The 15857-nt window shown below is 43.0% G+C and overlaps 1 protein-coding gene across 4 annotated transcripts in view; it reads right to left on the bottom strand.

The window, feature by feature from the left end:
* The window catches only part of SYTL5 (synaptotagmin like 5), a 177367-nt gene that overhangs the window by 44892 nt on the left and 116618 nt on the right, over nt 1–15857 (bottom strand). For all 4 annotated transcript variants that reach the window (XM_038387843.2, XM_043505622.1, XM_038387845.2 and 1 more), the window contains exon 7: nt 2209–2365. In XM_038387843.2, the coding sequence (XP_038243771.1) occupies nt 2209–2365 (157 nt within the window). The remainder of the gene's footprint in view (nt 1–2208; nt 2366–15857) is intronic.

Raw genomic sequence — 15857 nt, 5'->3', positions numbered from 1 at the left:
TGACAAGTTCTGCCAGTTTCGTTAGTCTGGTAACATCACATGCACTTAGCATTTCTGCTGCGATTGGATTATCAACCTCGGCTTTGTTGTTTTTCAGCATCTTGATTGCAGCTTCTGACATCTCTATTGGACTGACGTTGAGATCAGGATGATTAGCTGCTATAAAACATTGTAAGGCAATTTTGGAATGAGAAACCTCCACAAATGTTAGGGATTTGTACTAATTAAGCAGCAGTAAGAACAATTTCCTTGATCACATTGCCCTGCTAAATGACTGATGGGGGTTATATCTTTTACCCAACACAATAGAACTATGTGAAATAGAATTGTACTGAAAGACTGTATTCCCGCCTGGCATTTTCAAAACCTGCACACGTACATCACTGCTTATAAACAGGTGTCTTGCAAAAGCTATCGCTTCTTTATTAGGTCCCGCCATTTTTTTTAAAAAGCAACAAAATAGAGATTGACATAAGAATGTTTGTAACAGGGGGGCTTGGAAGGCCAGTTGGAGCGCAAGACTTCCTGCCCCCTGCTTCTGTGGTCGACGTGCCTCAGTCTTTAAGGAGGGAGGGTAGCGGGACCCAGGCCCTCCCACTCCACTGGGTCCCAGCCCAGGCCCTGTGTAAGTCAACCTCTGAGTAAAAGAGCTCTCAGTCTATGTCCACTTCCCTGGGCTACTTCCCACTGTTGCTCCTTCAGTTTGGTGTGTAGCCCCTATAGTACAAGTTCCTGTGATGCTTGTCTCTACTATTGCCCCCCTCGGTGGCGTCCTGCTGCGGTCCCAGCTTCCTCTGGTAGGGCAGCCATATGTTTTGTGGGGTGGGAACCCCCCCTCAAGATCTCAGTGCTTCAGAGACCCTGGTTCCTTGTAAGCCGGGTGCTCCTAGACCTCTTTCGCTGCCTCTTTTGGCCAGGAAGACGGTGCTTGGTTCCGGTGGCTACTTCGGGTAGCAAGCTAGTGATCCTTCCCTCAGGGAGAGATGCAGCTAACTCCTCACTCTTCGACAGTCAGCCCCGAACTGAGCAAGGCTCCCTCCTTGTCTCTCCCCTCCAGGCCTGGCATTGGCTGCAGGGGCAAGGCCAGCTGGGCCCAAAGGCTCTCTTTAACCCATTCCATGCTGATGGGCAGTTTCTCTGCTTCACCACACTGTTGTTCAAAAATCAGGAGACACTTGGAATTGTGAGGAGAGGAGCTGACTGTGATGGAACCGCTCAGCCACCTAGCATTTGTGCAACAGGGATTCGTTAGTACTACAGATCAAACTTGTCCTGAATGAAGGAGAGAAATCTTTGGGAAGACTCACTATCTCAGAAGAAACAACACACCAATATCAAGAGGACTCCTTCCCCAGAACAGAAGTTCATTTATGCAAAGAAAGGAGAAGGTCCTTCCTCTCATTCACTTTGCTGTCATGCTTAGACCCTGCCAGGGAAGGCAGATATGGCATTCAAGAATGTGGCAATACCTCTCTGAGGGAAAGAGGTGGTGCTTCCTCCTAGGGCCTTAGAGAGCTTAACACAGCATCCAATCCTTAACTGACCCTTTGATCATGAATCCTGGACAAAGGTACAAAGACATTTAAAAAGCTAGGCCCAGAAACCGCTTGGAAGTTCCCTTTCATGCCCAGCACCAGCCAGAGGAATTCTGGGAGCAGCTTTAAAGTCCCAACTTTGGGAGCCTGGAGCTCCACACTGTACCCACAACAGAAGCAAGTCCTTCACACCTGTACCAGCCTCCGGATGTCAACAAAGCCTTCAAACTTGAACTCCTGTGACTCAGTTTTTCTCAGCTGGTTGCCTACCTGGCTCTCCTGTGAAATTTCTTCTGCTATCCTCCCACTATTTTCCTTCAATCTTTCCCTTCACAGTATTCCTTGGGTTAAAACCTTGTGGAAACTGATAGGTGTGGATGCACCATTACAATTTAAGTAGTAATTTTTAACATTTAAATAATAACGGTCAATAACAGGACATTTTAGAATGAGAAAAATATTTGTCAATCCAAAAACCAGCGACAGTGAATTTAACAGATTTCATTATGGTGGGAGACTGTCACAACAGGATTAAGGAATAAATAGCATTATCTTTGGCAGGCTTAGCCTTTCTTGGTTGCAAGCTCATCAGATACTGACTGGTGTGTATGGTTGTGGTGTCAGTGATGTCTGAGGGGGACATGTGTGCAGCTAGTAGCATTGTCACATTTACCCTGTCGTAATCTGAAGTCATGATGCGTGTGCTCAGTGCTGGTGACCTCGGGTGGACTGGAGTGGAGGCATTGCTTCGGTTCCCAGAGCTCACTGTGCCTTTCATGTTACCGGAAAGGGTCTCCAGGTCATTGTTATTCAGCGAAAGAGTGCTCCCCCTGAGGAGACAAGACAAACAGATCCCTGCTTTCAAAACATTGGCAACACAGCAAGTGGGAAAAATAGGAAACAAAGTTTACTAGAACTATCTTGTATCATAAAAAGAAAAGGAGTACTTGTGGCACCTTAGAGACTAACAAATTTATTAGAGCATAAGCTTTCGTGAGCTACAGCTCACTTCATCGGATGCATTTGGTGGAAAAAACAGAGGAGAGATTTATATACACACACACAGAGAACATGAAACAATGGGTTTATCATACACACTGTAAGGAGAGTGATCACTTAAGATAAGCCATCACCAGCAGCGGGGGGGGGAAGGAGGAAAACCTTTCATGGTGACAAGCAAGGTAGGCTAATTCCAGCAGTTAACAAGAATATCAGAGGAACAGTGGGGGGTGGGGTGGGAGGGAGAAATACCATGGGGAAATAGTTTTACTTTGTGTAATGACTCATCCATTCCCAGTCTCTATTCAAGCCTAAGTTAATTGTATCCAGTTTGCAAATTAATTCCAATTCAGCAGTCTCTCGTTGGAGCCTTTTTTGAAGCTTTTTTGTTGAAGTATAGCCACTCTTAGGTCTGTGATCGAGTGACCAGAGAGATTGAAGTGTTCTCCAACTGGTTTTTGAATGTTATAATTCTTGACGTCTGATTTGTGTCCATTCATTCTTTTACGTAGAGACTGTCCAGTTTGGCCAATGTACATGGCAGAGGGGCATTGCTGGCACATGATGGCATATATCACATTGGTAGATGCGCAGGTGAACGAGCCTCTGATAGTGTGGCTGATGTGATTAGGCCCTATGATGGTGTCCCCTGAATAGATATGTGGACAGAGTTGGCAACGGGCTTTGTTGCAAGGATAGGTTCCTGGGTTAGTGGTTCTGTTGTGTGGTGTGTGGTTGCTGGTGAGTATTTGCTTCAGATTGGGGGGCTGTCTGTAAGCAAGGACTGGTCTGTCTCCCAAGATCTGTGAGAGTGATGGCTCGTCCTTCAGGATAGGTTGTAGATCCTTGATGATGCGTTGGAGAGGTTTTAGTTGGGGGCTGAAGGTGATGGCTAGTGGCGTTCTGTTGTTTTCTTTGTTGGGCCTGTCCTGTAGTAGGTGACTTCTGGGTACTCTTCTGGCTCTGTCAATCTGTTTCTTCACTTCAGCAGGAGGGTATTGTAGTTGTAGAAATGCATGATAGAGATCTTGTAGGTGTTTGTCTCTGTCTGAGGGGTTGGAGCAAATGCGGTTATATCGTAGCGCTTGGCTGTAGACAATGGATCGAGTGGTATGATCTGGATGAAAGCTAGAAGCATGTAGGTAGGAATAGCGGTCAGTAGGTTTCCGATATAGAGTGGTGTTTATGTGACCATCGCTTATTAGCACCGTGGTGTCCAGGAAGTGGATCTCTTGTGTGGACTGGTCCAGGCTGAGGTTGATGGTGGGATGGAAATTGTTGAAATCATGGTGGAATTCCTCAAGAGCTTCTTTTCCATGGGTCCAGATGATGAAGATGTCATCAATGTAGCGCAAGTAGAGTAGGGGCATTAGGGGACGAGAGCTGAGGAAGCGTTGTTCTAAGTCAGCCATAAAAATGTTGGCATACTGTGGGGCCATGCGGGTACCCATCGCAGTGCCACTGATTTGAAGGTATACATTGTCACCAAATGTGAAATAGTTATGGGTCAGGACAAAGTCACAAAGTTCAGCCACCAGGTTAGCCGTGACAGTATCGGGGATACTGTTCCTGACGGCTTGTAGTCCATCTTTGTGTGGAATGTTGGTGTAGAGGGCTTCTACATCCATAGTGGCTAGGATGGTGTTTTTAGGAAGATCACCAATGGACTGTAGTTTCCTCAGGAAGTCAGTGGTGTCTCGAAGATAGCTGGGAGTGCTGGTAACAAAGGGCCTGAGGAGGGAGTCTACATAGCCAGACAATCCTGCTGTCAGGGTGCCAATGCCTGAGATGATGGGGCATCCAGGATTTCCAGGTTTATGGATCTTGGGTAGCAGATAGAATACCCCAGGTCGGGGCTCCAGGGGTGTGTCTATGCGGATTTGTTCTTGTGCTTTTTCAGGGAGTTTCTTGAGCAAATACTGTAGTTTCTTTTGGTAACTCTCAGTGGGATCAGAGGGTAATAGCTTGTAGAAAGTGGTGTTGGAGAGCTGCCTAGTAGCCTCTTGTTCATACTCCGACCTATTCATGACGACGACAGCACCTCCTTTGTCAGCCTTTTTGATTATGATGTCAGAGTTGTTTCTGAGGCTGTGGATGGCACTGGGTTCTGCGTGGCTGAGGTTATGGGGTAAGCGATGCTGCTTTTCCACAATTTCAGCTCGTGCACGTCGGCGGAAGCAGTCTATGTAGAAATCCAGGCTGCTGTTTCGACCTTCAGGAGGAGTCCACCCAGAATCCTTCTTTTTGTAGTGTTGGCAGGAAGGTCTCTGTGGCTTAATATGTTGGTCAGAGGTGTGTTGGAAATATTCCTTGAGTCTGAGACGTCGAAAATAGGATTCTAGGTCACCACAGAACTGTATCATGTTCGTGGGGGTGGAGGGGCAAAAGGAGAGGCCCCGAGATAGGACAGATTCTTCTGCTGGGCTAAGAGTATAGTTGGATAGATTAACAATATTGCTGGGTGGGTTACGGGAACCATTGTTGTAGCCCCTTGTGGCATATAGTAGTTTAGATAGCTTAGTGTCCTTTTTCTTTTGTAGAGAAGCAAAGTGTGTTTTGTAAATGGATTGTCTAGTTTTTGTAAAGAACAAATCCGCACAGACACACCCCTAGAACCCCGACCTGGGGTATTCTATCTATTTGCGAATACAGACTAACACGGCTGCTACTCTGAAACCTATCTTGTATCATATAAACTACATGTGATCTACTGTAAGGATGGATCAGCTATAAACACCACATGGAAAGTACATGGTGGCATGGAAGGGAAGAATTAGGTGATGGTTGGTTGGAGATATTGTCTGTATATATTGCTTGATGCATTTATTCTCAGAATTAGGAAATTTTTAAACATCTCTCTGGCATACAGCATTAATATAATCCAAGAACTATACAAGATTTGTTTATTTCATAAGTATACTTATTTCCAGCAGCTGATTCATTTGTTCTGCACATGGCATTCCCCATCACACTGCCCCTTTCTTCGCAATAGAAGTTACTGTGGCATGATGGTTCTGGATGCACCTGCAGATTCTTTCAGTGCCAACAGACACTTCAGGTGAGTCGGCTGGCTCAGCTGCTCCAAACCTCTACATCTATCTGTCTGCTCCTCAAGAGGAACAATGCGCCGCACTGTTCCATTTACCTTGTACTACGAGTTCTTGGCCTGACAAGGCCAGCAGTTCCTACATGACTCGGCTCACTAGTGAAATCACATCACATTTTTTTGCCAAGCTTGCAGCCATTCAACAAACCTGACAGAAAGGAACAGGGTTCAGAATACAGGAATCAGACTATTAATACTCAACAGCGTTATCATCTCTAAATGGGCACCGATACAGTAACTCCAGTCTCTGCCAAGAGGAAAACCTGATCACAGGAGATACAGGGATAACAACAAAAAGGTGACAGAGGGAAAACTGAACTGAATTGACATTTTCACCCACATAAACAAAACATCACTGGCCTGCTTAATAAATTTTCAGGGGTCTGTTGGAGTTCCCTTTATGCTAGACACGACTCATGAGGGACACCTATGCTTGGTTCATCCCGTCATATCACGTTTTAAGTAACTGCACTGAAAACTGCTTTTGCCACATTGGAGACTTTTATAAGAGCCGCTGCTGAACTGAGGAACAAAATTCTTGACTGTGACAGCTCATGTCCCTCTAGTAACTTAAGTTAGAATATAGATTCATGAGACCAGTGTTGTATTCAGACTGAACATATCCTATTTGTAAGGTTTAATACCCCTTAATAAGAAAAACACTTTGATGACTTATCTGTGAATGTAAGACTAAAATACTCTGCCACCCCAAAGAAAATTAAATATTTTAGGAAAAGCAAGGAGGTGACCGGTGTGTACTGAAAACCCCTGGATTTTAGTTCAGTGATGGCTCCATTATCTTGACGTGTTTGTGAAAAGCTCAGATCAAAGAATAATTTATAGGGTTCTCTCCCAACCTCCTCCCCTCCCCCACTGCTTATATAAAGACCTGACTCAGTACTATTAGAAAAGAAAGCTAAAATTATTCTGTGTCAACTGTATTCTAGTGTCATTGCTGGATTTGGATTCTCATACCTCCCAACTTTCAAACTTGCAATACAAAATAACCAGAATGTTGAACTCTTGGGTTTTGTTGCATGTTGCACCATAACTGAAAGATTGTAATGGATTTTAAACTATAAAACCTGTTCTTTAGGATGTTTTCTCACTATAGGAATTAAAAATAAAAGTTCAAAAAGAAAGCTAGTGAAACAAATTCCATAACGTGTAACCATAAGAACACCTATGTGCATCATCAACCGGATTTGAAACAAGGACTTTCAGACACACAACACAGATCTCTGCTACTTAAGCATATTTTCTCCTTTACTTATGTTTCGGTCAACTGCTAGAGGGGAATGTGACCCATTTTGCCACTCCTTTACACAACTATTTGCTAGACAGTGATGAAACACTGAGAATCAGGATTTGTTGATTCTGTTCCTGGCTCTGGGAATACGTCTACATGGAGTCAGAAGGTGTAATTTCCAGCTTGAGAAGACATACCCATGCTAGCTCTAATAAAGCTAGTGTGCTAAAAACAGAAGCACAGTCACTGTGGTGCGGGAAGCAAGAGGGCCCAAACATGCAACTACGCAGGGCCGTCCACCGGTTTGGGAGCCTTGCTTTGCATCAGCGACAATTGGGGCCCCAGCTACACTGCAGCATCCCTCACACTCCTAGTTCCTGCACCTATGTCTTCTGGGACCAAGCACGCAGGGCAATCACACTGACCTGCAGGGCCCCTCAAAGCGCAGGGTCCGGAGCGGTTGCCCTGATTGACACTACCCAAGGGACAGCTCTGCACTGAGGGTCCTGGATGAGATCATGCTCAGGCGGCTAAACTGTCCCACTGCTCAGACAACCATGGCTACACTTCTGTTTAAGCATGCTACCTCAAACAGAGCTCACAGGAGTATGTCGACTCAAGGCAGAAATTGCACGTACCAGCACCAGTGTAGACATACCCTGGGAAGGAAGAAGAAAAGGAGTACTTGTGGCACCTTAGAAACTAACAAATTTATTTGAGCATAAGCTTTCGTGAGCTATAGCTCACTTCATTGGATGCATTCGGTGGAAAATACAGTGGGGAGATTTATATACACACACAGAGAACATGAAACAATGGGTTTTATTATACACACTGTAAGGAGAGTGATCACTTAAGATGAGCCATCACCAGCGGAGGGGGGGGAGGAGGAAAACTTTTCATGGTGACAAGCAAGGTGGGCCACATTTCCAGCAGTTAACAAGAACGTCTGAGGAACAGTGGGGGGTGGGGTGGGGGTGAGAAATAACATGGGGAAATAGTTTTACTTTTCGTAATGACTCATCCACTCCCAATCTCTATTCAAGCCTAAGTTAATTGTAACCAGTCCACACAAGAGATCCACTTCCTGGACACTACGGTGCCTACCTACATGCCTCTAGCTTTCATCCAGATCACACCACACGATCCATTGTCTACAGTCAAGCCCTACGACACAACCGCATTTGCTCTAACCCCTCAGACAGAGACAAACACCTACAAGATCTCTATCATGCATTCTTACAACTACAATACCCACCTGCTTAAGTGAAGAAACAGATTGACAGAGCCAGAAGAGTACACAGAAGTCACCTACTACAGGATAGGCCCAACAAAGAAAATAACAGAACGCCACTAGCCATCACCTTCAGCCCCCAACTAAAACCTCTCCAATGCATCATCAAGGATCTACAACCTATCCTGAAGGACGACCCTTCACTCTCATAGATCTTGGGAGACAGGCCAGTCCTTGCTTACAGACAGCCCCCCAATCTGAAGCAAATACTCACCAGCAACCACACAACAAAAACACTAACCCAGGAACCTATCCTTGCAACAAAGCCCGTTGCCAACTCTGCCCACATATCTATTCAGGGGACACCATCATAGGGCCTAATCACATCAGTCACACTATCAGAGGCTCGTTCCCCTGCGCATCTACCAATGTGATATATGCCATCATATGCCAGCAATGCTCCTCTGCCATGTACATTGGTCAAACTGGACAGTCTCTATGTAAAAGAATAAATGGACACAAATCAGACATCAAGAATTATAACATTCAAAAACCAGTCAGAGAACACTTCAATCTCTCCGGTCACTCGATTACAGACCTGAGAGTGGCTATCCTTCAACAAAAAAAACTTCAAAAACAGACTCCAACGAGAGACTGCTGTATTGGAATTAATTTGCAAACTGGATACAATTAACTTAGGCTTGAATAGAGATTGGGAGTGGATGAGTCATTACACAAAGTAAACTATTTCCCCATGTTATTTCTCCCCCCCCCACCCCACCCTCCACTGTTCCTCAGACGTTCTTGTTAACTGCTGGAAATGGCCCACTTTGCTTGTCACCATGAAAGATTTTGCTCCTTCTCCCTCCCCTCCCCCCTGGTGATGGCTCATCTTAAGTGATCACTCTCCTTACAGTGTGTATGATAAAACCAATTGTTTCATGTTCTCTGTGTGTGTATATAAATCTCCCCACTGTATTTTCCACCAAATGCATCTGATGAAGTGAGCTGTAGCTCACAAAAGCTTATGCTCAAATAAATTTGTTAGTCTCTAAGGTGCCACAAGTACTCCTTCTCTTTTTATGAATACAGATTAACACGGCTGCTACTCTGAAACCTGGGAAGGGAGGCAGTCCTGCAGTTAGAGGAGGTATTACCAACATGTTAGCCAAGCACATAGATTGCTCTTCATTCAGTCTGAAAGGGCAGGGTGGCTAAGTAAATGAGATTTAGGTCTCCATTTTGAAGACCTTGGTTCTTTTACCATTTGTGCTAGAAGTGACCTTCCTCATCCTCGTACTGAATTGTCAAATATCCATGTATCTTTGTTGGGGTGGGGTAAGCCAGTGGAAGAAGGGAGCTCATGACATTCTGGCTCGCAGACCAGTGCAGCTTTCCCTAAACTAAAGGGTGGTGGAGTGAGAGTATATTCACATTCTTTTCTTCCTTCCCTTTTGTTGAATAATGTTTGGTTTGGCAAGGCTGCTGAAAGAGGAGGCCAATTTATCCAAAAACAGCAACAAAGAAAAATCCAGGACATCGTTGATGTTTGAAGAAGCTGTTTAAGATTTTTTTTTATGATGATGATGATGATGATTTGAACATAAGAACAGCCATACTGGGTCAGACCAAAGGTCCATCCAGCCCAGTATCCTGTCTACCAACAGTGGCCAATTCCAGGTGCCCCAGAGGGAGTGAACCTAACAGGTAATGATCTAGTGATCTCTCTCCTGCCATCCATCTTCACCCTCTGACCAACAGAGGGTAGGGGCACCATTCCTTATCCAGCCTGGCTAATAGCCATTAATGACTTAACCTCCATAAATTTTTCCAGTTCTCTTTTAAACCCTGTTATAGTCCTAGCTTTCACAACCTCCTCAGGCAAGGAGTTCCACAGGTTGACTGTGCGTTGAGTGAAGAAGAATTTCCTTTTATTTGTTTTAAACTTGCTAACCATTAATTTCACTTGGTGGCCCCTAGTTCTTATATTATGGGAACAAGTAAATAACTTTTCCTTATTCACTTTCTCCACACCACTCATGATTTTATATACGTCTATCATATCCCCCCCCCTTAGTCTCCTCTTTTCCAAGCTGAAAAGTCCTAGCCTCTAATCTCTCCTCATATGGGACCCATTCCAAACCACTAATCATGTCAGTTGCCCTTTTCTGAACCTTTTCTAATGCCAGTATATCTTTTTTGAGATGAGGGGACCACATCTGCATGCAATATTCAAGATGTGGGCTGTCAAGGTTCCTTCCCCACTCTGAACGCTAGGGTACAGATGTGGGGACCTGCATGAAAACCTCCTAAGATCACTTTTACCAGCTTAGGTTAAAACTTTCCCAAGGTACAAACTATTTTACCCTTTGCCCTTGGACTTTCGCTGCCACCACCAAACGTCTAACCGGTATTATTATTATTAGGAAAGAGCCCGTTTGGAAATGTCTTTCCCCACAAAATTCTCTCTTACCTTTACACCCCCTTTCCTGGGGAAGGCTTGATAAAAATCCTCACCAATTTGCATAGGTGACCACAGACCCAAACCCTTGGATCTTAAGAACAATGAAAAAGCATTCAGTTTCTTAAAAGAAGAATTTTAATAGAAGTAAAAAAGAATCACCTCTGTAAAATAAGGATAGTAAATACCTTACAGGGTAATCAGATTCAAAACACATAGAATCCCTCTAGGCAAAACCTTAAGTTACAAAAAGACACAAAAACAAGAATTCCATTCAGCACAGCTTATTTTCTCAGCCATTTAAACAAACAGAATCTAACGCATATCTAGCTAGATTACTTACTAAGTTCTAAAACTCCATTCCTGTTCTGTTCCCGGCAAAAGCATCACACAGACAGACAGAGACCCTTTGTTTCTACCCCCTCCAGCTTTGAAAGTATCTTGTCTCCTCATTGGTCATTGTGGTCAGGTGCCAGCGAGGTTATCCTAGCTTCTTAACCCTTTACAGGTGAAAGGGTTTTTCCTCTGACCAGGAGGGATTTTAAAAGGTGTTTACCCTTCCCTTTATATTGATGACATGGGCATACCATGGATTTATATAAAAGCAATAAGATATTCTTCGTCTTATTTTCTATCCCTTTTTTAATGATTCCTAACATCCCGTTTGCTTTTTTGACTGCCGCTGCACACTACATGGACATCTTCAGAGAACTATCCACAATGACTCCAAGATCTTTCTCCTGATTTGTTGTAGCAAAATTAGCCCCCATCATATTGTATGTATAGTTGGGGTTATTTTTTCCATCGTGCATTACTTTACATTTATCCACATTAAATTTCATTTGCCATTTTGTTGCCCAATCACTTAGTTTTGTGAGATCTTTTTGAACTTCTTCACAGCGTGCTTTGGTCTTAACTATCTTGAGCAGTTTAGTATCCTCTACAAACTTTGCCACCTCACTGTTTACCCCTTTCTCCAAATCATTTATGAATAAGTTGAATAGGATTGGTCCTAGGACTGACCCTTGGGGAACACCACTAGTTACCCTTCTCCATTCTGAAAATTTACCATTTATTCCTTCCCTTTGTTCCCTGTCTTTTATCCAGATCTCAATCCATGAAAGGATCTTCCCTCTTATCCCATGACAACTTAATTTACCTAAGAACCTTTGGTGAGGGACCTTGCCAAAGGCTTTCTGGAAATCTAAGTACACTACGTCCACTGCATCCCCCTTGTCCACATGTTTGTTGACCCCCTCAAAGAACTCTAATAGATTAGTAAGACACGATCTTCCTTTACAGAAACCATGTTGACTTTTGCCCAACAATTTATGTTCTTCTCTGTGTCTGACAATTTTATTCTTTACTATTGTTTCAACTAATTTGCCCGGTACAGTCATTAGACTTACCAGTCTATAATTGCCAGGATCATCTCTAGAGCCCTTCTTAAATATTGGCGTTACATTAGCTATCTTCCAGTCATTGGGTACAGTAGCTGATTTAAAGGACAGGTTACAAACCATAGTTAATAATTCCACAATTTCACATTTGAGTTCTTTCAGAACTCTTGGGTGAATGCCATCTGGTCCCAGTAACTTGTTACTGTTAAGTTTCTCAATTAATTCCAAAACCTCCTCTAGTTGCACTTCAATTGTGACAATTCCTCAGATTTGTCACCTACAAAAGACAGCTTAGGTTTGGGAATCTCCCTAACATCCTTAGCCGTGAAGACTGAAGCAAAGAATTCATTTAGTTTCTCTGCGATGACTTTATAGTCTTTAAGTGCTCCTTTTGTATCTCGATCATCCAAGGGCCCCACTGGTTGTTTAGCAGGCTTCCTGCTTCTGATGTATATCTGACTATCTATAAAGATTCTATGGAACATGTGGATTCATTTAAGATTTTTATTTCATTTGATTCTACATTTTCTTTCACATATAGTGCCATTCCACCCTCCCCCGCACGACCTGTTCTGTCCTTCCAATATATTTTGTACCCCAGAATGATTGTGTCCCAACGACTGTCTTCACTCCACCAGGTTTCTGTGATGCCTATTATATCAATATCCTCCTTTAATACGAGGCATTCTAGTTCACCCATCTTCTTATTTAGACTTCTAGCATTTGTGTACAAGCACTTTAAAAACTTGTCACTGTTTATTTGTCTGCCCTTTTCTGATGTGTTATTTGAATGTTTCTCATCTGATCTGGCCCATACTTTATCCTCTTCCATCCCCTCCTCCTGACTAAAACCTAGAGAATCTCTATCAATAGACTCTCCTCTAAGAGAAGTCTCTGTCGGATCCACGTGAGCCTTTGCAGCAATCACCCTCTCCCATCTCTTAGTTTAAAAACTGCTCTTTGCAATTCCAAGCAGATGTATAGGATGGTTAAAAGAAACTTTGATGCTATTTTTAACAATTAGTATTTAACTCTTTAAATTAACAGAGTATACATAATAAATGTACCTTATGTATGTGGCAGTTACTTTTTTAATCTGATGAGATATGAATAAGATACTATACTGTAAGCACGAACATGAGCTGCTCCCTAGTCATTCCAGACACCACTATCTCAATTAATTCAACCTTTCCTGTAGGCAGTGAGGTAATTCAGTCATCCAGACAGAGTCCCTCCTGAACACACAGACATGTAAAGATATGCCTTTAGTAGCTCTATTGATAGAAGCCACTAATTTGGATGGTGAGGCTGAGATGATGGTTAGAGGTGAAAATTGCCATGCTGAATCAACACTGATTGAAGAAAGCCTGAATCTTGCTTCTGGCTGAGGCCACTATGTGATGTCTAGACCAACTTACAACCCACCAGAGCATTCCTAATGCCCATGGCTTGCTTCAACACAATATACGAATGGCCAATTCATTAGCATTTTGTTGTCATGTTTACATCATTTTAGTTTACATAAGTGTATAAATAGACAATACTGTACATAAAAACAACCTGTCTAAATACATATGAAACAAGCTGAATTTAAAATATAAATCAATACAGATTACTTTAAATCTTATTAAAATATGTAAAATTTGTTTGGCCCATACAAAGTTGTGCTCAGGTTCATTTGGCCTTCCTGTGTAATAAGGTTGGTCACCGTTATTTTAGATGACGCCCAAAGGGGAAAGTACTTTTGGAGGTTCTGATGAGTACCTGTAAGTTTGCCCTCAGGGTTACCCTCTCTCTCTCTAAGGGTATGTCTACCCTGCAGGTGACGGTGAAATTGCAGCCCAGCAGGCATACTCATGCTAGCTTTAACCTGGCCAGAACAGCTAGCTATAGTAGTGTAGATATGCCATCATGGGCTAGAAACCAGACCAGAAGTCTGCTAGAGGCTCTGGACACGTACTCTGGTTACTAGCCTATGCCTCCACATCCACACTACCTTTGCCACCCATGATTAAAGATAGCACAGATATGCCTACTCGTGCTACAATCACACCTTAACTTGCACCGTAGACATAGTCCAAGGCTACATCTACACTACGAGCTCAGGGTGTGATTCCCTTGCTTGTATACACGTACCCACATTAGCTCTGACTGAGCTAGTACAAGTATAAATGGCAGCGTAGCCACGGAAGCACGGGTTACAGCAGAACAGGGACAGTTTAGCCATTCTGAGCACATATCCATAAGTTTCAGGCAGATTTGTACTTGGCCTGGCTAATCCATGCCTCTACAGTCACTATCCCTGAGAAGATGACTACCCTGCTACTTATACTCATGCTAGCTCAATGGGAGTTAGTGCGAGTATGTGTACTTACAAGCAGGGGAATCACACCCCTAGCTCGTAGGCCTAGACACAGCCTAAGCTTTTGTACCATGCTCACTGCAGCGTATCTGAATACCCACTGCAAAGTCTATTCTGCCTGCTTTGCAAAACACATACTATAGAAGGGAACTTTAATGAACTGGGTGATCTAATTCCTGTTCTATCTTTGGACACTGCATCGTACCAATGCTAAGCAGTAAAATAGTCAGATTCTTGAAAGCAAAGCTCTCTGTCACCCCAATCCTTCCAGTTAAGCAGAAAAAAATACAGGTACAAAACAAAAAAGAAACAGCAAAGAGCCCACATCTGTTTTAATAAAACTTCAAGGCACAAATCTTGGCTGTGTACAAAAGATCCAATTACCTAAAGGAAACTTTTGGATTCTAGACAAGAGTTGACTTTAAAGTTGGCCTGGAGAATGAGATCTGTTCAGAGTGGATAAAGGCAGATTGGGAGAGTTCAGGGAGATTGTAAACATCAATCTTTCACCTCCTGAAGTACAATTAATAATTATAGTCAATAAATCAAAAGCCAGGAGGGAAATAAGTTGCTTATTTAAATAACAGGACTCATCTATAATACATCAATTATGATGATGTTCTTTTCACCTAATACCATTCACAATGAATGCTACCAAGGAGATGAATATTCAAGCTGTTCATTTAATTGGCTTGGAAGTTTTGTATTTGAAAAAGCTACCATTTATGTTTATTCCTGGAAGAACACAAATATTGTGGCAGTTTTTTCCCCATCATCTGGGACCAGATTTTCAAAAGAGCTTAGGTCTTATTTCACGCACCAAATTAAGTGGCCAGATCTTAAAATCTATGAATGTTGAAGGCCTGAAGAAACCATTATGATCATTTAGTTTGAACTCTTGCATAACACAGGCCCAATAACCTCACACAATAATTTCTACATCAAGTCCATAATTTCTAATTCAGCTATAGCATATCTTTTAGAAAGACATCCAATCGTAATTTAAAGACCTCAAGTGAAGGACAATCCACTATGTACCCTGGTAGGTTGTTCTAATGATTAATTACCCTTGCTGCTAAAAATTTGCACCTTCTTTCTATTCTGAATTTGTCTAATTTCAGCTCCCAACCACTGGATTTTATTATGCGTTTTTCTGTTTACAATAGAGTAAAAAGTGGGGCTGCTCTGCAGTGCCATCTTCAGGGCGCCGGCTGGTACTGCAGGACCTTCCACCTGAGTCTGCAAGGGTCTGCGGCCTATAGCCTGTGCTGTAACTCTACGTCAGTCTCTAAACAATCATGTAACAAAACAGTAACTCAGGATTTGGCTGTCTGTGCCTGAAGACAAGGAGGAGGAAAAAAAGAACCTGAAATGCAAGTGCTTATTTGCAGTGCTTAGAATCACAGAATCATAGAATATGAGGGTCGGAAGGGACCTCAGGAGGTCATCTAGTCCAACCCCCTGCCCAAAGTAGGACCAACCCCAACTAAATCATCCCAGACAGGGCTTTG

The sequence above is a fragment of the Dermochelys coriacea genome, chromosome 1, assembly GCF_009764565.3.
Source record: "Dermochelys coriacea isolate rDerCor1 chromosome 1, rDerCor1.pri.v4, whole genome shotgun sequence".
Taxonomy (NCBI): domain Eukaryota; kingdom Metazoa; phylum Chordata; order Testudines; family Dermochelyidae; genus Dermochelys; species Dermochelys coriacea.
Note: the sequence above shows the minus strand (reverse complement) of the source record. Positions and strands in the feature narration are given on the sequence as shown.